The sequence below is a fragment of the Balaenoptera ricei genome, chromosome 8 (assembly GCF_028023285.1).
Source record: "Balaenoptera ricei isolate mBalRic1 chromosome 8, mBalRic1.hap2, whole genome shotgun sequence".
NCBI classification, from domain to species: domain Eukaryota; kingdom Metazoa; phylum Chordata; class Mammalia; order Artiodactyla; family Balaenopteridae; genus Balaenoptera; species Balaenoptera ricei.
Genome location: NC_082646.1, coordinates 46,627,224 through 46,652,063, shown reverse-complemented (window position 1 = coordinate 46,652,063; position 24,840 = coordinate 46,627,224). Strand labels below are relative to the sequence as shown.

Here is a 24,840-nt window from a genome sequence, read left to right as displayed (position 1 = left end):
AGTAGAGGTGGGAAAAAGAGGGCTCAAGATACAGGAATAACCTGTACAGTGGAAAGTAGGGCTGAGATGTCATTCATTTGCTCAGGAAATATTTGATAAAAGTAGACTAAGTGCCATATCACATTTACATATCCCAAACTGAGCTCTACAAATTCTCATCAGAATGAGAGTTTTTGTAGATGAGAATTTGATAGGGAGGGCCCTCTCTATCTCAGATAATGCAGTTCCAGTTGCTCAGACCAAAAAACAAAACAAAACAAAATAAAATAAAATAAAATAAAATAAAATAAAAACCTTAACTCTTGTATTTCCTTCACATTCCATACCCAGTCTATCAAGAAATCCTGCTAACTCTTTCAAATATATTAAGAACCTGATACTTCTCACCAGCTTCACTGTCACCATCCTGGTCCAAGCATCATCATACCCCAGGTGGATGACCACAACGGCCTCCTAACGGGTCTCTCTGCTCTGCCCTTCATCTAACCTTAACATAGCATCCAGAGTGTTCCTGCTAAAAACTAAGCCAGGTCATGTCCTTCCTCTACCCAGAGCCATCCAATGGCTCCTTCTTCACTCAAAGTAAAAACCAAAGCCCTTGCAGTGTCATATAAACCTTACATAATCTGACTCCTCATGACTTCTCTGACATTATTTCCTACCATCCTTCCTTTTCCTTAATCTATTCCAGACACTCTGACCTCTGACCTCCCTTCTCCACTCACACCCCTCCCCACACCCACACACTCACACAGATACAAGTCAACAGATATCAAGTATAGCTCAAGGTGAAAACTGCCTGGTTTTTTAACAGAAAAATGACATAATCTGATTTTCATTTCAAAATAATCACCTTGGCAGCTTGTTAAGATTAAATGGTAGCTGAGTAAGGGCAGACAGATGCAGAGCAGTCAGGAGGCTATCCAATGGTAGTAGATTGGACCAGGGTGGCAACGGTGGAAATGGTGGACATATTTTGAAGGTAGAGCCAAGAAAATTTGTGGATGGATTTTTGTCTATATTTTTAAAAACTGATAAAAGTCTAGAATGATGTTCAGGTTTTCAGCCCAAGCAACATGGACAATTGAGTTGGCATTAACTGAAGTGGGAGAAGATGGTGGGTGGGATAGGTTGGAAGGCCAAAGGCTAGTTCAATTTTAGACATGTTAATTTAAGATGTCTATTAGACATCCAAGTGGAAGTTCCTGGTAGACGATTGGATACAGGATCCTGAATTTCAGAGATGGGGCCTGGGCTGGAAATATAAATTTGGGAGATGATAGCATACAGATACATCAAAAGGAAAGATCACCAGAGAAATGAATTTAGCTGGAGAGAAAAAGTAGTTCAAGGAATGGATGCTGGAGTGTTCTGATATTTAGAGGTCATGGGATGACAAGGAATAGCAAAAAAAGAAAGACCGAGTAAAAGTACCCAGAAACCTAGGAGACAAGCCAGGTGAGCGGATGTCCTGGAAGCAAAATGAAAGCAGGGTGTCGATAAAGCAAGTGATCAGCTGTGCCAAATGGAGCTGAGAGGTCAGTCCAACTGAGGACTGGGAAATGACCCTCGGACCTAGCAATAACATGGTCACTGTTGACCTCGGAAATGTTTAAGTAGAGTGGTATGGACAAAGTTGGTGGATTTAACAGAGAATAAGAGGAAAGGAAGAACTGAGAAATGGGGCAGTAGCAGAAAGGAGATGTTAAGTCAAGAAAGGAGCTTTTATTGATCATCTTCTCTTTGGTATCTAGGTAAAAGGAGGCATCCAAAAATACCAATTGAATAAACCAAGTTTAATATTAAACAACAGGTTTGCTCTGAATACATTGACCTATTTAAGTTCAGATTTATCATGCAGGATCACATTAGGCACTGAAGGAATATTTTCTTTTCCCCTGGAAAAAAGTCAAACTAGAGCAGTTAGATAATGTCTAATTTTCAGAGAATTCAGATGCCCTGTTAAGTTTCCTGAACATTAGTGACCTTCTGGAGCAATTTCCACCACTGTGTCTGCTCTGTGGTTAAGACACATTGTTGCCTTGCCTATAGGTATAGGTCCTTTGCCTGTAGGTATAGGTCCTGTTTTATAGGTCCTTGCCTATCATCCATCCCAGCTGAGTTTCTAAATTGTGCAAGCAAAAGATTTGTGAAACCCTAGAGAAAAGTAATTTTTAAGAGTTAAATAGATGAGATCAAGACCCAAGGTCAAAACAACTGATGCAGACTTCCTGGTTATATTTAAACCCATGGAATTAAACAAATAATAACAAAAATAGTTTGCCAGTCTTGAGAAATCCATGGCCATTCTTGTCTGGTTTTCATTGAAAACTGGAAGGACTATTCCCAAAGTGACTGGTTGAGAGATGAAAAACAAAAATCAGAAAAATAATGGCAAGTGCAGGCATGCTATGTAAAAGTACAGACAATAACAAACTAACAACTAGACTTTCCTGTGACTCATGGAAAAATATGTGAAATCAGGTTATCCAAGTTTAAAAATAATGAATCATACAATTTAAAATACAGATGTCAGGAAAGCACATGTGTGTTTCTGAATAAAAATAATAATGAAAGGATACAGAGATACTTATGCAAACTTCAATCAATTACTGATATACAAAAGCAGATTCTGCATTCTTTATTTGAGAATCCATGAAAAATCTTAATAAACATAATTAATATCTACCTCAGTTAAATACTAAGAGATGTTACATTCTGTAGTAAGCAATAGGTTTCATGCTTTCTTAAGTTTGGCTTTTTAAAATCATCTCTGATTTACATATCAAATTAGATGAGAGCATACCTTAATATATTTGTTTTGGCAGAAAATCCAAAGTTTGGTAATTACAGAGCACAGCTAGAAAACACTTTAAGAGATCAGCTACATAGTCAAAAAAAAAAAAAGAAAAGAAAAATCTACCCAGGTTTTAAGTCAATAAAGGTTTAAAGACGGAAAAGAATCAGAAAACTTGAATTTTGGTTCCAACTTTGTCATCAATTGTGTTACTTTGGTTTTTTTGATCCTTTAAACAATTTATGCTTTAGATACCTCCTTCCCTCACAGCAAAGAAACAAGTAAATCTGCTGTTTGGACTACAAATTTGTAAAGTTCAATAACGTTAGATAAACTATTAGAATTTATATGTGTTTCAAGTTTAAGTTTTAAAAATAGAATTATCTCACAAAAGCTATATTTTAATACACCTTTTATATATTTATAGGTATATAAATGTATATAAATATATAAATTTAAATACATCTATCTAAGTGTTGTGTGTAGTGGAAACTGTGGTGCACTGTTCAGATCTTCTTCCCTTCTCCCTTTTCCCAATTTTCAGTATTAAAACACTCATTTCCTCAATCTCCCAGCTGCTCAAAGTGCTGCCTGCTGAGAGCTACTTCTGAGACCCTCCCCAGGAATTGCCATCCACAGACAAACGCTTCCCCACCCATGTCTAAGCGTCAAATCCAATGACTGTAATTTGGGAGTACAAAGATTTGTCCTCCTGACTTCAAGACAGGACAACTCTGAACTATCATTTTACCTGCAGATCTCCTGTGTGAGCTACTAAGGCCTCTGTGGAGACATATCACAGTTCAACTTCTGCCCTGCCTCCTTAGTCCCTCACTCCTTACCAGGTGTTGATCTGAGCACACTAACCAACAAACCTGTGGCACGCAAATCTCTACTCCCAGTCTGTTTCCCTGGAAACCCAACCTGAAACATCCTTCATCCCACGGGCTAGTAAACCACAAGAGGCAAATCATCAGTCCCCCAAATGACTGTTTCTAAACCAGTCTATGGCCAGAGCTTAGTCAGTTATTGCATGCTGGAGAAGGAAAAAAAAAAAAAAGTCAGTTTAATCCTGTTTTGACTGTCCACTCATTATTGGAAATAAAAATATCATATGACAATGCTTATATGTGGAATCTAAAAAAAGGTACAAATGAACTTAGTTACAAAATAGAAATAGAGTCACAGATGTAGAAAACAAACTTGTGGTTACCAGGGGATAAGCGGGGGGGAGGGATAAATTGGGAGATTGGGATTGACATATACACACTACTATATATAAAATAGATAACTAATAGGGACCTACTGTATAGCACAGGGAACTCTACTCAGTACTCTGTAATGGCCTATATGGGAAAAGAATCTTAAAAAAAAGTAGATATATGTATATGTATAACTGATTCACTTTGCTGTACACCTGAGACTAATACAACATTGTAAATCAACTATACTCCAATAAAAAAAATTTTTTTTTAAATTGTGGGATTGGAGTGAGAAAAACAACAACAACAACAAAAACAACTTCTAACTGACTGAGAACCTACTGTGTGCCAAGCACCATGCTTAGCACTTGATTATATCTTTTTAATTCATATTCAAAGCTTCATAGAGAAGTTGCTATTATTACCCATGTTTTATAAAGAAGTAAACCAAAGGTAAGTGTGTTAATTATCTTGTCCAAGGTCACAGTACTAATAAGTGGGGTATTCAGGTCTCCAATCCCAGCTGTCCAGGATTCCAAAATCTATGGTCTAATACTGTACAGTGCCCTCTGATCTCCAACAACCTTTGTCAGCAAATGTTCCTGCTGGTTACACCCTGAGAGAATGCAAGTGTTATCGCAGAAAACAATCACAACTTTCTGGGAACACCCACCAAATTAGCATGGCTTCCATGTGTAGCAAAGTCAATGTCAAGTATAAGAAATGCTGAAGCACTTTAAGTAATGAAAAGTCCAACCTTTGAGTTCCTAATTAAATCAGTAGTCAAAACTTAGCCTTACTTTGACTGAAATTATGAAAAATATTATAGTGCTTCTGTACCTTATCTTTGCACCAACTTTTTTTTGTTATTTTCAGTTGTAAAAGCTTCATCTCTGTTTAAAAAATGAGTTGAAATTCAAGCTACTGAATTTGGGATCAATGTATATTTTATAGATTTGATTTTTCCTTATACTGACACAATATATTAAAGTAAATATTAGACTTTTCTAGCAGGGGAATTTGACTTTCAACTCTACACAGTATTTGAAGAGCTTAGTAGTGTGGGCAATATAAAACTTTCAACTTCATATTTCTCTTGAAAATACATTTTTATAGTTTCAGTAAATTTCTCTTTTAAATGGTAATTCTTTTTTGTTGACTCCAACAAGTATGTCTAAGAGCAATAGGAGTTTTAGAAATATGAATACCCTGAACATGGCTAGGTGGTGAGGCATGAGAGAGACAGGGCAGAATAGCTGACAATACACCTTTCAGCCAGGCAGTCTGTGTTTCTATCTCACCTGTGCCACTAATTAGTTGTGTGTTATCTAATATTTCTGAGTCACATTATTTTCTGCATCATAGAGAGCTAACAATACACATCTCATAGGAATATAGTAGAACTAAATAATATAATATTTTCAAAGTTTGTTTAGGCATTTAATTAGTAGGTACTATTATCCTTGACAAAGATGGGGTGTGTATACAATTTTAGTGGGAATTGGCATATGGGAAGTCACTTTGTTTTGCTTTGTTTTATTTCAAAGGAACCCTTAAAACTATCCAGTGAAAATGCTTGAAAAGCATGTATTTTACATGTAAGTGCCAAACAGAAGTAATTGGACAAAAAGAAGGAAATGGCAGGAAAAGACAGTAAATTAACATAATAGCATAATGTAAAATTTAGCTTAGAAATGTTTTTGCTTTACTCAAATTCATTTCCAGGCAGCAGTACCATTCACCTCTTTTCCCTCTTACAAAAACAGAGACTCCCTTGGGGCATGGTATGAGTGAGACAGCTAGCAATTCCCCCAAATGTGGGAGGGCTATAAACCATTTCCTAAGCCTACACAAAGTACAAGGTACTTGTACTTTAAAATTTCTTTTGGAAGCCAACTATTGTTGCAATTTAAAATATCTATGAGATATAATTCTTTTTAAAACAATTAAACCTTTATTTGAGGTTTAATAGGGCATAATCAAAACATAAAAAAAATGATGTTTAAAATAAGGATAAATGTGAATACAAAACCTAAACTTGCAAAGTCAAGATCCATTTTGACCTGCAGGTTGCTAGGCAAACCTAAGATATATTGATAACATTTGTCAAATAAGCAACAGAAATTAGGAGCAAGTAATTTTCCATTGTTAGCCCTGAGAATGGGGCAGTGGAGGTGAAAAACTGACCTGCTGTCTCTAACCAGATGTTCTCAGTAAATTGTTTCCCTTTGTCTTTGGTGGTTCTTCCCAAACTACCTCCCCACTAAGTACATTTCCCATTCCTCTTATCAGCTAAAGAGAAATAGTCATCATGACCTTAAAGATTAGACTCAGAACCTGACTGGAAACCTGCTCTTTGACTGAGAGCCACATCAGCCATAAGCATTTCCTCTTTCTCCTTAAATCCTCTAGCTTTTCCTTTTCTCTCGCTTCACCTTCCAAGTGAGAGATGGGAGGAAAAGAAAATCCATCTATGAAGTATTTCTCAAGGTTAAGTCCCAAACACGAATTATATATTAAGTGTTTTTCACTCTTTCAACAGATATATATTGGGTTACTCTGTGTACCAGATGCTGTGCTATGAACGTAACTTTGAAAGGGTTCCTGGAGGTTATGGTCTAGGAGGAAGACAGGTACTAAACAGGTAATTTAATGGCACTAATTGTTGAAGAGAATATACAGGGTCTTATAAAAGGAAAAGGTCAAGAGAATGTATGGTATTTGGAGAGTGAATAAGTGGAAGAAGCAGTGGTTGGTTTCTAGGGCAAAGAGATTAGTCTAGACAAAGATCTAAAAGTGAGAAAGTAAAAAAGGGTTAAATAAATGGGTGAATAAAATTTAATGAGATTATTTATTAAAGAACGTCTTAAAACCATTAATATGGTAAGAGAAACTATGAATTTTTAAAAGCGATATATACTAAGCACTATTTTCCAAACTATTTTAGGTCTTTTCTTTCTTGTTTTTCTTAGAGAATATTCAGAGAACCATGTTCCTTGAAGAGAACGGAAGACTGGCCTGGAAGAAGTAGAAGGAAAAAGGAAAAATCTTTTCTTAATTGAAGAAAGTAAGAAAGAAGAAAAACTATGATGGATACGGAATCCCAGGCATCCAACATCTTTGCCTCCATCCAACACACTCTGACCCTGAATCTTCTGAAACAAGCCTGTACTGGGCACAGAGCCCTTGTGCTGAGGACTTACCAGACCTCCTTTAGAGTCAGGGTGATGGTCCTTTGCTGTAGGAAGCTGCTCATAGGGTACTCAGGAGGACTGTATACCTAACAGCGCTTCACTGAGGTGAGGAGAAGCTCTTCCATCTCCCCACCCGGCCAAGTACATCCTATTTCTCAAAGTGTCACTAAACCAATATTCTTTCTCCAAGAATAATGTATTGTTATTCCTATTCTCACACCTTAGGATTCCACGGGGTGGGGTGGGGGGGAAATGTAAATAGTCCTTCATTCACACAACAAAATGTCAAGTACCTGAGAAAATTCTTATAACATTTTACCTTGTTTTATCTTTAGACTGCTATCCCTATCTTTTCTTTTGATTCATATCCAAACACTACTATTTGGGAGTTGATGAGAGCAGAGATCCACTCACAGACAGAACTAATAAGTGACAGAGTTGGGACTGAATTCTAAAGTTCCTGTCATTTGTGTGAATATTTACTACCTTTTACCTTACATGTAATTTGTTCTCCCTTTCTTAGCTCTCTCTCCTATTTCCAGTTGCTGCTCTTCTGTCTGTTCCCTCCGTTCCTTTCTCTTTTCTTTTCCTCCCATTTGTGCCTCAAGCCAGCTACAGGGTTATCACAGCTCTTCCCCAATCAGCTTTCAGGAAGCAGACCAGGCCACATAAAGCATTTGCTTAAAGCCCTTCAGATTCTACACAACACTTTATTTTATTTCTCCTTTGCCCTGTAAAAAAGTTCTAGGCCAGCTGAAAGAGACTAGATCTAGAAGCATCTACTCAGCGCGTAACACAGGTGAAAAGTTCCTGGATTTTCTGTTTTGAGAGAACATAAAAGTTTTCAGTGACAGAATATGTACTAAAAAGTAAACAATCTTCTTTTTTTTGTTGTTGAAGCTGGGTGCTGGGAATGTGGGAGTTCATTATACTATTCTCTCTACTTTTGTGTATGTTGAAAAACATTTTTATAAAAAATCCCTCTCTTCTCTGTAGTTGACATTTAGCAACTGCCTTCTTTTCTTATTCCATATTCTCTACTTAATGCTATGATGAAGAAACGATTTTCAAAATAGAGTCTCATGTTGTACACCTTAAATATATACAATTTTCATTTTTCAATTATACCTCAATAAACCTGGAAAAAAGTTTCGAACGCAAAGAAAGGTTAATTTCTGAAGTAAATTTCATATGACCCCAAGATTGGGCCAAATTTCCTAAACTACTCTATCAAGACAAACTTTTACTTGTGTATTTCTCCCTTTTTCATTCTCCCCTTTCTTTTTATGTTACCAACTTTATGCCTACAGGATGTAGAGATGCAGGGAAATAGAAACATGTCTTACAACTATCAGAACTAAAGCACAGTGCTTCTGACTTTAGCGAATTCAATCCCATGAAAATGGCTTCATGACTGAGCTGACACATCACACCTGAATGTTTGTTGATCAGATTTACTCCCCAAGCTTCCTGCTGTCCTAATAGAATGTGGGCAATCTTATTCAGCCACCCTGTAGGGTTTGTATGCTACAGGAGTGAAGGGTGTGACATGGCTACTTGGCTCCTGATGACCTCAGGACTCCGAGGTCCCTGTTGGTTTTATATCTCATGAGGGCAACTAAGTTTCCACTATTCCTCATGGTGACACATTTCCCCTTTCACTGTCACCTGCAGCCCACACAGCACCAGATGAAAGGGTGTCTATCATCACTATTGGAGAAACTACTATAACTACTATATATATACTACTATATGTATTATATATATATATATATATATATATATATATATATATATACTATAACTACTGTAAACTACTATAATGACTATAAACTACTATACTATACCTGTCTCCAAGGTAGGCCAGTGTTGCCATCTTTCTTGATAAAATGGAATGTTGTTAATTATTTCACTAGATACCAAACTACATTTCCTCAATAATTAATAATCTAGGAAATACAGTCAATAACTATGTCATATCTTAGTATGATGACAGACGGTAACTGGATTTATCATGGTGATCGTTTAGAAACATATAGAAATATCGAATCACTATGTTGGGTAACAAGAACTAACATAGTGCTGTAGGTCAATTATACTTCAAAAGTAAATAAAGACACAAACAAACTCAAAGAAAAAGAGATCAGATTTATGGTTACCAGGGGAAGGTGGGTGGGGCGTGGGGAGGGGGAACTGGATGAAGGCCGTCAAAAGGTACATACTTTCAGTTATAAGATAAATATGTACTAGGGATATAATATACAACAAACATGATAAATATAATTAACACTGTAGTGTGATACATATGAAAATTGTTAACAGAGTAAATCCTAAGAGTTCTCATCACAAGGAAAATATATTTATTTTCTACTTCTTTAATTTTGAATCTATATGAGATGAGGGATGTTCACTAAACTTATTGTGCTAATCACTTCATGAGGTATGTGAGCTAAATCATTATGCTGCATACCTTAAACTTACACAGTGGTATATGTCATTCATATCTCAATAAAACTGGAAGACAAATTAAAAATAAATAAATAGCTAAATAAATTTGCTACATACAAATGGAATGCAACATTTGGAGCAAATGAAGCAAAAAATTCTCTTTCTTTTTAAAGAATTGCTATTGGATAAATAACTTCTGTTTTTTCTCTAACCGTTTGACATTTCCTTTCTGCTTGTTTTATCCTTTAAATACAAAATTTTCTGGTCTAGCCGTCTTCACAAGTACATGTTCTCAAGGGGCAAGTTCACACTGAAAATAAAAATCATAATACTTGCTAACACGTATCAACATGTACCTGACACTTCACGTTCCAGGCTGTGTTCTACATACTTTATTTGTAGTAGTTCATTTAAACTCATAAATGTGTGAATAGCTGTTGCTTTTATCACAATATTACACTGAGAAATGAATGTACAAAAAGATGAAGTAAAAAGGTTTCCAAGTTTTCAACTTGACTAAGACATCAAATTTAACAGCGGTCCAATCCCAGCACAGCCTCATCCCGAAACCTTAGAACTTTGACACCAGTTATTTTTCTGGCCTCTCCCCCATAATTTGTTCAATTTTATTTGCATATCTTAGCATATATTTTAAACATGTGGTCCCTGTCTCAGTTACCTTTGTTAGAAACTGAATAAAATCTTAACCTCTATCATCAATGGGGAATATTAAATAAATTACTGTACATTCCTACTGTGAAATATTATACAGTGATCAAAAAGAACGAGGCATATACAAACACAGTAACATGGAAAGTTGTCCATGACATATTGTTGTGTAAAAAGAGAAAATGATAAAACAAAGGATCCAGCAAACAAATGCCAGACACCTATATATGCCAAAGTATACAGAAAAATATCTGGAAGACTACAGGTCAAACTCAAGAAAAGGACTGGGGAGTGGGGAAATGAGGAAGAGTTATAATGTGATCTTACATGCTTGTGAATTGTTTACTTTTTTATAATGGGCTCATGCCATTTGTATAATGGAAAAAAATAACGTTAAACAATGGGCTAACAATATTTGATAATGCTGTTATTTAGCTAGATTTCCCCTCATTATTATTCCATTTTATTTTTCTGACCTTATTTTCCTTTCCTTTCTCCATACACAACCTGGGTGCCAATTATACTGGGCTTTTTCTTTTCTGAACATTTTCTTATGCTTCCACCTCAACCCAGAGTACTTTCTTTTTCTATAATTTTAATCTCTCTAAAGAAAATCATGCACATATTATATTTTGGTATATACTTCATAAAAGGAAGAGTCCAAATATTCAGGAAATTTTCTGCATTTTGAATCAACAAGGTTTAATAAATTAAATATACTATTTCCTGAAGTTTAAAGTTGTAGAAAATAATAAATCGTTTAAAAGTTTCTGAATAATTATATTTCTTTGTAAAAAGATGGCTTACTTAAACATTAAGGATATTGTGACAGTTTTGAATGATTTTTAGAATGAGGTGGAGTGTACACACACAAAAAGAAAAAGACACATTTCATTCTAAAAATTAAAAAATCAAAAAACAAGTTTCTTACCATTGTGAGAGTAAATGGATGGTTTTCCAATGCAGACACACTGGGACAATGTAGAATAATATACTAAAAAGCAACAAACAATTTTTAAATGACCAAAAAAGAAATTCAAATAGTCTAATGATGCTAATTTTCAAAAAATATGGAAAGATAAAGGGTATTTTAAAAGTTGCTGGACACTGACTTACCTGGCCAGGTCTTGCTTTAAAATTTTCTTTGACCATTCGGATTTCCATGACATCTGAGGGGTGACTTATGACTGAGATGATGGTGACTGGCTTATTGCTCCGGATACACCTGTAAAGCCTTTCAGCACAATACAGGCACAAAGGTCCAGAAATCCAAAGCCAGGTCTAACGGAGAATTTTTGAAATACACTTTAAGAAACACTTGTATTATAAGAATCTTTATATCCTGCCCAACTGCTTATTTGACACATTACAGTAATAATACAGTAATAATATATATTTTTTAGCATTCAATAATAAACATTTATTTCTTGGTAACATATCTGTAGGACAACTGGGGTGTTTGTTCCATGTGTCACATCATAGGACCAAAGCTTGAGGAGCAGTGGCGACCCCAGGTATGCTCTTGCCATGGTGCTGGTAGAAGTACAAGAGGACAAGCCCAATCAGACAAGCACACACATCATATCCTCTGCTCACATCACATCCACTAGCATCCCATTGGCCAAAGCAAGTTACGTGGCCAAAAATATGGAACACTTCATGAGTTTGCCTGTCATCCTTGTGCAGGGGCCATGTTAATCTTCTCTGTATCGTTCCAATTTTAGTATATGTGCTGCTGAAGCGAGAACCGTAATAATATTTTAATCTGTATTTTAAATAACAAAGTGTAAATAAAAATGCGTAAAAAACAACAGATGCTCACTGCAACTTAAACAAGAGTAAAGTATAAAATAAAAGGGGAAGTAATATCAAGACCCTACCCTCTAGCCATTGATAAGTGTATAACTACCATTAATAGGTAAGCATACATTGTTTCATATATCCTTCTGTGCACACCAGATATATATAATGTATATATATACAATATCTTTATCTAATGAGAGAAGAAAGGGAAGTATAAGCTCAAATAAATCTGAAGATGATTTTAACAAAAATGTACCAGTTCAATGTTTGTTAAAAAAATGAGAACCCTAGATATTGTCAATGCACACAATGTATATGCATAATGTACATATACAAAATGTATACCCAATGTAAAATATGTATATGCACATATTTTTAAATATGGGTATACCACATGTGTTGTTCACAACTTACTTTTACATAATATGAACAGCAGATAATATTTAGAATTTGGAAACCATGACAATTTTGCATGTGTGCTGGAGGGATAGCCCTGATCCCAGGATAACTGCATAAACTGTGTAGCCAACCTTTCTCTTACAGCTGCATACTTTATCTCCCTCAACACCTGGAGGCCTCCAACCCAAACTTATTTTCATGGTCACTTTTTTAAACCTTATTTACAGAGTTATTCCAGAACTATATTCTTCCATGCAAATCATGCTTCTTCCTCACATTTGGTTAGAAACTGTGTGAAGAGTAAGCATCACAGGACAAGCTCTGCAACTTTGGGACAGTCACCATTCGGGCATCAGGTCGCACACAAGTAAAATGGGAGTCCCAATATCTGCCCTCCCTAACATATAGCATTGTGTGAAGCCCAGAAAAGCAATGAAGGTTGTAAAGTCTAATAGAAATCTATAGGGTTATTATTAATAAACACAAGACTAACAAACACTCACTCACTCCAAAGTCATCTACAAACTTGACCTTTTGAGCCCCCTTTCTTCTTCTTAAAACAGACATTCAACATCACTATTCCCTGATTTTCACTTGCTACAGACAAAGAATACAGGGCGTAATACCCATGTGGGCAGCTCCCATGGCCACAAGGGAAGATTAGGACCTTTATCAAACTACTTGCTGGGTATTTGGGAAAGAAGTTTTCTAAGAGCAAATCAACAACCTGGTTTTACACTCTACTTCTCCCACGTGTTTGTAGAGTTTGGTCAAGGTATTTTATGTATTTAAGCCACAGTTTCCTCATCAGAAAATTGAGGATGATAGTAATTACTTCAAAGAGTTGTGAATATTGAAAAAATTATGCATATTATATATTTTAGCATAGTTCCTAGCAGATGATATTAAGCATTCAATAAATTGATTTTACAGCTTAGTATTTATAATATTATATATAATATTGTACCATAATATTATACCATAATAATTATTATTAGTAGTACTAGTTCTTTCACTATTGTTTTCCTTATTCAACTTATTTTTCTCAATGCATAAGGAAAATATCTTTGCTACCTTTCTTGTGGCAAGTACCAGTGCCACAGTATGCAAAGATCATATGATCAGTTAAGCAGGGATTTTCTATATTCTGTAATATCATAGGTCTTTCTCGTTGAGCTGTTGGCTGCCTATAATGAAACAATAGGTACTAACTTGCTATTGAAACATCCTGAAACATTCTCTTCTGCAAGAATAATTGCTTCATTACCTTCGAAAACATGTCTAAATACAATGTTGATCAATTGTTATGGAAACATGGACTTTGCAGAGACCAGTAAAGACATAGAGTTAATCTGACCTGTGGAAAATTAGCTTGGAACCTGGGCTCTTCCACACAAATCTTCACAAATGTGTTCTGGGTAAGCTCATCTGGTTTTGAAAATCCTCCAGGGAAAGATTCATGAAAATGTTCTGAGACATACTCTGGTAAGTGAATATTCTGATAGCGGGTTCCATTAAGATTGATGCAGCCAGGAGGGTGTGTATCTAAATTAGTTTGATACTTAAGCAGCCCTCTAAAGTTAAGAAAAAAATAAAAACAAGGAGATGAAAAAGAGATTGAAATCAGAGAACACAGTACAAGAAGATAACCTTATTTTCTTGTTAACTTTACATTGCATTTATCAAAAAAAAATGCTTCTCATATATCTTACTTAAGAGCAATTGAGAAATCTTAAAATTTTTAATAAATTCTTTACTATGGAACTAAATAAAAAAATTTAGACCCCCCCCACAAATGCCACAAATACATGGTAGAGAAGACACATGCAATCTTTCCAAATATTCTTGAATTTGACAGTCTTTACTTCAAGTCTATTAGGCATTCATACAATCACATACAAGTTTTCACTTCAATAAACACCATAATGATGAGTACTTTCACTATAATTTCAAACACAAATGGAAAAGTATGGAGATCATATTTGATTTGGCTAAGACTAGATAAAACAAGCCTTGTTGATTTACAGAGAAACGTTAAACAAACATAATAACAGAAATTGGAAGCTTGCATCTCCTGTGATCTGAAAACAATACACAGCAATCAGGCCCTAAACCTGCTTACTTTTCAATTTCTCCATAAACAGGACCACATAAAAGGCTCAAAATAATGAATCAGGAAGGAGAACTTAAAACCCTAAAATACCATTCTTATTATTTCATATTTTGTGAGATTTAAGATAAGCCTTCAACTTTCTGTGCTCTTTATTTCTTACAAGGAGTTAAGTAAGATCTACCCCACAGGGATAGTGCATGAAACCATAGCTTATATAAAAAAAAATTTTTTTTTGCATAAGCAAATCTTGAAGAAAAAAGTAAGATTTTGAAAAGCATTGAAAATGTTTATTTTAATTTTGAGATATTAAAATTTTGGTTTCCAAAATTATTTTTCCTCGTTGTCTGAGTGTGTTTTTAAATTACCCTTCATGCTCCCAAATAATCAATTTTAGTACATTAAAAAAGTACATCTTTAAGTTCACCACGGCTATAATTTTACAAATGATGTTACAAGGATGATATTTTCAAACAACAAAAACTATAACAAGAAAAAATGATACTAAATAGGTCAATGACTTAGCAATGACTAAGGGAGTCTTTGGTGGAATGTACCATCTACTCAACCTGATCATTCTCCCTTTTACTCCTTTTGCTTATGTTCAATTCCCTTTCTCTCCTCACTTTATTTTACTCTCTTCTCTAAAACCAGTCATTATGAAGTCACTGGAGAGCACAGAGAACACGTCAGGAGCACCTAAGTAGTGGCTGTATTACATAACATCCATGGTAGACCACACACACATTTTTTTTTCAGTAATGCAGTAGATATGGCCTAGGTATGGAATAAATGAATGCATATTATATAAATGTGAGCCAAGTACATAATCTTTTATAGAGTTCTAGTCATATAATACAATTGTGCCATTTTAATACTTGAAAAATCCATTAATTTGATGCAGCTTTAATACAAGTAATGAGTTACCCAAACCTGTTGCTCTTATTAACTATCCCAAGGGTAGTGGCTGATGGGTGGGCAGGCCAAAAATCTCGAGCATTTTTTTCTATTGGTTGTTAAGTTGAACAAACATTGGCATAATTCAACTGGCACCGTCCTAGGTGGTGCTACAGATAGTCAGATCTGGCTCCTAACCCTCCAAAAACTTGAAATCCAGTTTAGAAGATATCTTTAGAGAAGGTGAACATAACTCAGACCACAAATAATAATTTGAGTAGAGTGATTTAGTAAGAGCTTAGTAATGTATAGAAGACATGAGGTCCAGTCCAGAGCAATTTGTATACATTTCACATTACCCTCACCACAGCTACATGAAATACAAATTATTATTCCCATTTTACAAATTAAGAAACTATTTTAATAAATTAATACCCTAGGGTCACACAGCTAATAAGTGGCAGAGCCAAGATCTGAACACAGGTCTGACTCAAATTCTAAGCTCTTCACCTCTTACTATACAGCATGTTAGTTCATTGGATCATTGGATCCTCACAACATACCTTTGAAAAGGTAAGGGAGGGGAAGATCAATATTTATTAAGAAAGTATGTCAGGAATTTTGTAAACATCTATTTCCCACTTAAACTTCAAAACAAAATAACATACCAGGTGTTTTTATTCCCATTACACAGATGAGAAACACAAGGCTATTGTTTAGGTCAGAGATTAATTGAGTAGTAGTCAAAGCATGGGATTCAGAAACCTGAGCTCCCTCACTCCAAAAACCTATATCGTGCATAGCAAATCTGTCGGTTAAAGAAGTAGACATCAAGGGAAGGGGTTCAAAACGAACAAAAGCCTGGAAATTAGGTCAGACAGAGAGAGAGAGAGAGAGAGGGAGAGAGAGTGTGTGTGTGTGAAGGGGTTGCTTCACATCAGGCAAAGAAATGTTATTTATTTCTTCTCCCACGTCATCACAGCATTCAGGTGGACATCACCCCATGTGCTAATGGTCCTTAGAATGACAAATGTTTTTACTATGCAGTACAAACCTTCAGGACAGCCCAATCAAATAAACAATGTTGCCGTTCTTGGTATATAAAATAGCATATAATATTCTAAAATCCCTTTTAATTTTGAGAGTTTTATGTTATTTTAAGCTATTATCAAGCTTAATGGCATAGGTTACCTTTGTCTATGCCCATTAAAATGGTCTTTTCTTTGTCTCAGATTGTAATTGTTGCCGTTGAAGAAACATGGATAAGAGAGAAAAGATCTACGGGCAAACAATGATAAGAAACAAAAAATATCATTCATCAGAAAAAAACCAAGCATGGAATCTCTGGGTGTTTTGGATAAATTAGGTGGTAAACATACTGACGGGTTCAAAAGGAAGGACACTGGCAGGTATTGAACTCAGTATTGGAAGGATAGGTAGCACATGCCAGACAGGTACTTGATGTTTCAATAGCTATTTCCACAAACTTCATAATACATTTATGTGGTAAAGGTCGGTAGCCCCATCTCAGAATGAGTGAAAACATTCAGAACTGTTAAGTAATCTGCCCAAGACCACACTGTCAGTCAGTAGCCAAGTCAGAGAGTACAAAGGCCATGCACCTTCCCAGGTACTAGACCTGCTCTCCCTGCAGATTTCCCATTCTACTTATGAACAATATTCTGAAATTGAAGGCCAATGTGTGCAATGAATGAATAAACTTTATGGCTCTACATGGTTATATATCTGGAAAAGGAGGTAGTATATTTCTACCAAACCAATAATTTTATGTTATTTTTCAAGTTCAAATAAATGCAGTAACTTACTTTTTCATTGTACTAGTAAAAAATAAAACTTTTTTAGTACTGGTGCAGAACTTTTTAGAAGTTTTAGAAATTTCTTTGGTACTACTGAAGAAATTCTTAGAATTTGCAACCCTAGAATATAATATTTCTTTAAAAATTATATTTCAAGTCCATAAAATAATTTTACTCTGAAGAATTTTGAATAGGAATGTATATTAGATATTATAGATATTAGATTGATAGATAAAAATCAGATATCATCTTTTTAATCCAATTACTTCACTGTAACCACATTTGTTAAAACTGAGTTCAATATTACATGTGGTCTTTGTGATTTCTTTGAATCCCTAGTACTTATATTTATTTCAGCAAACATAATAGACTTGTCTTTCTTTAGACTTTAATGCAATCTTTTCAAGTACAACAGAGCCCACTTTAATTAACACTTTAAATAATGCACAGCTGTATCTATCTGACAAATAATCCTGATCTTCTTCCTTGCCCCACATCACCACTGAGATATACCTATTTCACATTTATTATTATTTAAGTTTTGAAACTTATTAATTTAAATGATATGGCCTCTGTCTTTAAGAAGCTTAGAATTTAGTGCACTCCTATCCAACAGAACTTTCTGTGGTGGTGGAAATGGTCTAAATCTGTGCTGTCCAGCCATGGGCCACATGTGGCTATTGAGCAATTGAAACGTGGTAGTGCAGGCAAAAAATGGAATTTTTCATATTATTTCATTGTAATCAATCTAAATTGAATAGCACGACTTTAATGGGTATAACTAGGCATGAAAGCAAAAACAACAACTAAAAACCAAAATGAGTAATGCTATATAGATGTATAGTGACCCCTGGAGAATACATAGAGATGATGAACTCTGATTATGACATTCTGGAAAGGGCTTCACGGGGAAGCAACTGAAGGATGTGGAGATTCTAATGTTAGAGACTAGGGAAATGGCATTCCAATATGAGGGAGTAGTATGAACAAAAGCACATTGTTTATTCCCAAATTAGTAGAAGGGATAATATCTTGTGCATTTATATATCCCCCTTATAACCACACTCACTGCCAAATCTCATCAGCCCTCCAGCAAGTTTCTTGCGTGTAGTAAGTCTTCAGTGCGTTTCTAGTGAATTGATTTTAAAAGCAAATAATAACTACATAATTTGTTTGAATACAGCAAGTGCATCTAAAAGTTAAAATAAAGGGAACATTCTTATATTGTTGTACCTTTCATAATTAAATGAAAAATCATTTGAAAGTGAAAAAAATAGAAAAAGATGTTAGTGAATGGTAAGCAGAGAATATTGCCAAGTTAAGACAGTGATGTGGCAGGGGGTTGGGGAAGGAGGCACATGGCCTATGTGGGAATAGGAACACTTACTACTAATTTATTTTAGGTATATTGCATTATGTTCTAAAAGAGAGATTTTGAAGTATCTCCGGAATGTCTAGCGTTCTTCAATCATGAGAGATCAAGGATTTTATGGTGTATCAAAACACATGGTTGTGGACACTACTGTTTTTGCACTCATAAGGATTTCAAGATGTGCTTTCAACACTCAACAGTGTTTCCACAAAATAGGTTTCTTTCTTTCTTTCCTTTTTTCCTCCCTAGGCATTATAGTTATACTACTATATTTTAATGCCTGGCTGTGACAAAGTCATAGAAAATAATATAGTACACAGAATAAATCCTACCAGGTTAAAACATAGAAATCATAAGAACTTTTTACGGCAAAAGTTAAATATTACAAAACACTATGCCTGCCAAAAAGAGAATCACAAAATCATCTCTACTTTAACTGCAAGTTACAAATTTCTAACAAATGCAGTGTCGCTTATGAGACCTTTATATTTGTGGTGATTTTAATCCTTTTTTAAAGTGGAGAAAAAAATCCTTGTCCCATGAGGAATCTATTTTTTACCTTGTATTCTATAACATACAAAATATTTCTTTTCTTTACAGAAAAAATATAACAACTTGTTTCTGACCATTCTTTTTACTTTGCTTCAAGTACAAAAAAAGAGCTTAAGAAAATACATCCAAATTCAATATTGCAAAACCCACTGGAATTCACTGGATTCTGAGGAATCCGCTAGAATATACACTACTTAAGATCAAAGATTTGTCCTGTGCCTCTATTTTTCCGGTGTCTAGAACAGTGCCTATAATCTGTAACAAGTGTTCGATAAATATTCACTGAATGGATTAATAAATGGCTAGAAGTATATAAACAATTTTTTGTTGTGGTTATTTTGGAAACACGTGATTGAGGAGTCATCCGGTTTTAACAAACACAGAAGTTAGTTTGAACTCATTCTAATTTCAATAAAGATGTCTAGACTTTAGCAAATGGCATTTAGTAAAATAAACCATGTGTGTTCATTCAACTTCGCAGGGAATAGCATTAAATAGGTCTGCAACTTACAGCATCCCTCTTCACCCTTGAGTACCGCAAAGTCCAACTTGAGATCTCAGCCCTGCCCTGAACCTGAGCCCATCCTAACCTAGGTAGACAAGTCATCGAGAGAGTCAAGGCTATCTGTTAGCAGCGTCTAGAAATAGAGTGCTTTCCTAAACTAAGGATCCAGCGTGCCTCAGGGAAACCCTAAGCATCGGATACCCATCCAACCAAAGCTTCTACTCTCACCCCCACTTTGTCGGGTCTAGCCAGATTCTTGCCAGATACTTGCCTCTGCATTCTTTGCTGGGCTCTTGCTACAGATACCTGAGTGTACTCGCAACCTGCAGTTTGACTGGAGTACGTATCGTGTCTAGCTCTTGCTGGTGGTGATGCCCAAGGTACGAGACTGGGCCACACAGACAGGGCCAGCACCATGGGTGTGTGACCTGTGTGCTCTCACGGGACCCTGATCTTAGAAAGGCACTGTAATTGGTTCAATGCTCTGTTGCCATCATCTTGAAATGCTTAATAATTTTCTATCAAAGGGCCGCGTGTTTTCATTTTGCAGTGAGCCCTGCAATTAAGCACCCTGCCACAGACACTATGCAGCTGGCAAAACAAAGCCTTGGAGTCTAAGGACATAGGATCAAGATCCCAACCTTCCCTAAGTGTGTGAAGTAAAATAGGTCATTTTAATATGTTTTCTCAGCTGAAAGAGAGAGACAGTGCCTATTACCCTCTACTTCACAGGTATATAAAGGAAAGGACTTTGATCTCTTGGGAAGGAAAAAATATGTAAGCATCTAATATTTGTTACTATTTCCTCTGCTTTCAGGCTTTACTAAAAGGGCAGTGGGAGAGAAAATGATTGCTCCATATTTCAGAAAAAACACTAATGTACTGAAAATATTTCTTACAATAAATTTAGCTCTAGTTCTTTCTCCTTCCTCCCCAACTTTCTCACCCTGTACCTCTAGCCAGAACCACTTGTTATTATAAATAAGGTCCCAGGAGAAAAACTGAGGTTAAAATTATCTGAGAAAGTATTTAGGCTGAAGCTCACTACCTCTATCCTCAAAGTGGGGAGAAAGTTAACTCACAGTTTAGAAGATTAAAAATTCATTAATAAGTATAGCTTATAGCATAAAGTAATTCATTTACATGAAAATGCTTCAAATATACTACACATCTCTATCTGTACAAATGGCATCCTTATGGGAGAAAATATCCCACGATCTCAATTCCCACCCCTACCTGGCTTTCAGGATAAAATATCACCAAAAATAAATAAATCATAAGACTCCAGTCAGGAATTATTACATAGAAAAATCATTTTTTACACAAGAAGGAAAATTAATCCTATGAATGGGAAATTAGAAATGGGAAAAAACACATACATGTCTAAAGATAATAGTTGTATAGAACACTATATTTATTAACATATGGAGGATATGTAAATATTATGGGAGGGGGATTTGAATTCCACATAACAAAGACTTAATTCCTCAGGAATTTTATTCACCCTATATATTTTAAGTAAAAAATTAAAAAACCAAAAAAGTGAAAGAAGACAAATAAAAAGAGATGAAAAATTTTCCTCCATGATCCAAAGAATTTTTAGCCACAGAAGCACACAAAAATCTCCAGCAAAAATGTGCCAGTCTACAATACAGCGAAAATAGTTAAGACTTAAAAGTTAATTCTTCAGGCACAGGAATTGATATTCCAGTTGCCAAAATAACTTATTACCTAGATAACACTAAATGTAAGTGACAGGCCCAAAATGGTAATCCAAGTTACATTTAAATAAATACACAGATTATTTTTATTGCTATCTGCAATACTTTAATATTTGAGGAAAATTGGAAGGGCCTAGAAGAATAACACATTCCTAATTAAAAGCCAATTAATACAGTTCCACGTAATCCAGCAAACACTGAGTGAATGATGACTTAGGATCGATGATGAAAGGAATTCCACTGATGAAGATAAGTAAGAAACAGTCCTAGCTTCTGGGCCTTCCTTTCCCTTGGCTTCACCAAGTTTCCATTTGACATTCTAAGAAGAGCTGGTGCCTCTCCCCAGTAGGAAAATCCCACAAGCCCCTCCTCCTTCCACATCAGTGTGGGTAAAAGGAGCCCTCAGTACAAGTGCTTCTAAAAGAGAAGATTCTTGGGAATCGGCAACTTCTAACACTTAACTATATTGCATAAATACCTCCATCCCCCAAGAGTATATTCTTAATTTTCTCCTCCTAAGGGCATAGTAGAGGGAAGATAAACCAACACAATAAGCCTAATCTCATAAGTATTTGTCTACCTCGGGTTAATTTCTTGAGTTTCAATACCTATGAAGCTGACAGCACCTCTGGTTCATTGTCATTGTTGACAAAGGAGGCTCACTGTGTTCCTCGGGTTTAAAGAACAAATGTTGTTAGAAACACGCACCTAGAAAACCATTCCTTTTAAATTCTCTGAAAAAAAATGATTCAAGCAGAATATAAATCATGCTCTACAACGAACTCTTGCCAGCAGTAGTCCCAAATGGCAGAAAGCTCTGTTTAAAAGAATAATCCAGGTCTCATTTTTGTAACAAAATATAGTCTGGGAAGTCCAGCTGGCTCAGTTATTCACTATTGTTTGGCTCTCACTGCCATCTACACATTTGAGAAGGACCTTCCCCCTTTCTTTCCCAGAATTCTCACATTATATTTCCTCTCTTATGTAAATAAAAAATAAAATACAATTACTACCCACGCAACACTTCGGAGAGCTAAAGCCAGTGGGAGTGTTGACTGTCTTAAAATTGAAAGGCTAGGGTGTCAAATCTCATTTACGATGCTTTCCCTCCACATGCCTTTCAAAGGAGTGGGCTTAGGCTCTGGGCTGAGACTCTGTGACATTCATAATTGCTTTTCCCTCCAATACCCTTTTATCAGTAAGTGAGAATGGCAGTATATCTCGCCTCCTGATGAGTTTTTCAAATGAAAATGAAGAAAGAAACGGACAGTTACATTCATGTCTGGAAAGAGGAAACATTTTTGGCTTTTAAAAATTTTTTCTGAATGTCTTCTGAATTGAAATATCTTCAGTACAGTGTACAAATGGCAATCTCCTAGAAAGGTGTATTAAAAATCAGAAAAAAATTCCTCAGGGGAAGGCTTGTCTTGCAAATCCCAAAATAAACCTTTATCATTAAAATCAGTTTAACCTTTGAGACCTAACAACATTATAAAAACTGTTGCCCTTTAGGATCATTCTTTTGATCTGCTAAGCAGTTTTCATTATATGTTTATCAAATTACTTTGCTGATAGGAAAATCTGGGCTCTTCAAAAGTGCAGTGTCTTTATCAAAACAAAAACGATTCTTCAACAAATTAAATGTGGAGTTTCTTCCTTACACAGTTATTAGTATTAGTACTAGTATAATTTTTTTCCTGCTAACATTTATTGAGTATATCTATATTCTGCCTACATTGCTGCATTCACTTAAACACGAGACAACCCTATGATATAAATATTTTATTATTAATCCCATAAAATAGATGAAAAAGAAAGGGCAAATTATCTGGCAAGGTCATACAGCTATTAAGTGATGTAGCTCTTAATTGCCATGTTATACTGACCTCCTAGGAAAAAAAAAAATTTAATTTTTTTTAAAATTAATTAAATAATTAATTAATTAATTTTATTTATGGCTGTGTTGGGTCTTTGTTTCTGTGCGAGGGCTTTCTCTAGTTGGGGCAAGAGGGGGCCACTCTTCATCGCAGTGCGCGGGCCTCTCACTATCACGGCCTCTCTTGTTGCGGAGCACAGGCTCCAGACGCGCAAGTTCAGTAATTGTGGCTCACGGGCCCAGTTGCTCCGTGGCATAGTGGGATCTTCCCAGACCAGGGCTCGAACCCGTGTCCCCTGCATTGGCAGGCGGATTCTCAACCACTGCGCCACCAGGGAAGCCCAAAATTAATGTATTTTATTTTATTTTATTTTATTTTATTTTTTTTCCAAAATTAATGTATTTTAAAGATCTATTTGAACACTGATAGAACATCTGAATTTAGCATATATGAAATGTGGGTTTTTTAGGGTGCCATGCAATACAATTGCTTATACTAATGAAAAAAACCTAAAACATAGGTAATAGGAATGAAAACTAGGTTAAGCTAAAGGCATGCATAATCGTGGAACATGATAATTGGATCCTAAATAATACTGAGTTGTAATATTTTGAGCAAAGAAGGTAAGACTTCCACTTTGCCAATATAGATTGCATACCCCAAGAACACCGTATTTAATTTTGGTTTCCAGATTTGAAAGAGATACAGGGAAGCCATGCCAAACTGTAGCCAGTTTGATTTACTGGTTAGGAATGTGGGCTCTGGAATCTGACACCTGGGTTCAAACCCAAGCTCTTCTATTTACTAGCCATGACTTTCAGCAAGTTTTTTCACCTCTCAGTGCCCCTGTTCTCTCACCTGGACAATGGGAAAGATAATAATGATAATGATAATAATAATAATAATAATAACAGCAAATTTTACCAGAGTTGTTGGGAGGACTTAATGAAATCAACCATTAGTAAGATAAGTACTCAATGAATATTAACTATTAATTTATTCAAAGGAGAAAGTAACAGAGGAACAGAATTTAAAGAAGGAGAAGAACTCAATTTCTATGGCCTCCAGAGTCACAGACTTTTAAATCATTGGGTAGAAATTAAAGTAAAATAGATTGTTTCAAAAGAGAAATGACTTTGTGAAAGTGAGAGATTTCCAAATACATAACGGGCTTTTCACAGTTATATATTTACTTAGACATATTGTAGGGAGACTCAAAGATTCTTGGTCAAAATCATCTTTTGAGCTTCCTTCAAAGTTTGAGATTCTATAAAAATAAAATTGACTTTAGAAAATCATATGAAGAAATTGTTCCTCCTTACTACAGAAGTCTGCTTATATAAGGAAACCAGTCGACAATTTCAAACTGCTTCACTGTTGAAGTCAAAAATTTTCTAAAATTTCTAGCCCACGTTGATCCTTCAATTCTCTAGGCTACCAGAATTCTTGAAAATAAAATATGTTCACACTTGGAAAA

General features: G+C 35.4%; 1 protein-coding gene and 1 non-coding gene across 4 annotated transcripts in view; both read right to left on the bottom strand.

Moving 5' to 3' along the window:
- Positions 1 to 24,840, bottom strand: part of NOX4 (NADPH oxidase 4) — a 143,539-nt gene that overhangs the window by 72,537 nt on the left and 46,162 nt on the right. For all 3 annotated transcript variants that reach the window (XM_059929414.1, XM_059929413.1, XM_059929415.1), the window contains 3 exons: positions 13,870 to 14,086; positions 11,427 to 11,591; positions 11,242 to 11,304 (listed from right to left, as the gene is read on the bottom strand). In XM_059929414.1, the coding sequence (XP_059785397.1) occupies positions 11,242 to 11,304; positions 11,427 to 11,591; positions 13,870 to 14,086 (445 nt within the window). The remainder of the gene's footprint in view (positions 1 to 11,241; positions 11,305 to 11,426; positions 11,592 to 13,869; positions 14,087 to 24,840) is intronic.
- Positions 11,952 to 12,058, bottom strand: LOC132371187 (U6 spliceosomal RNA). The gene has a single exon (XR_009504808.1). It is a non-coding gene; the product is annotated as a U6 spliceosomal RNA (small nuclear RNA).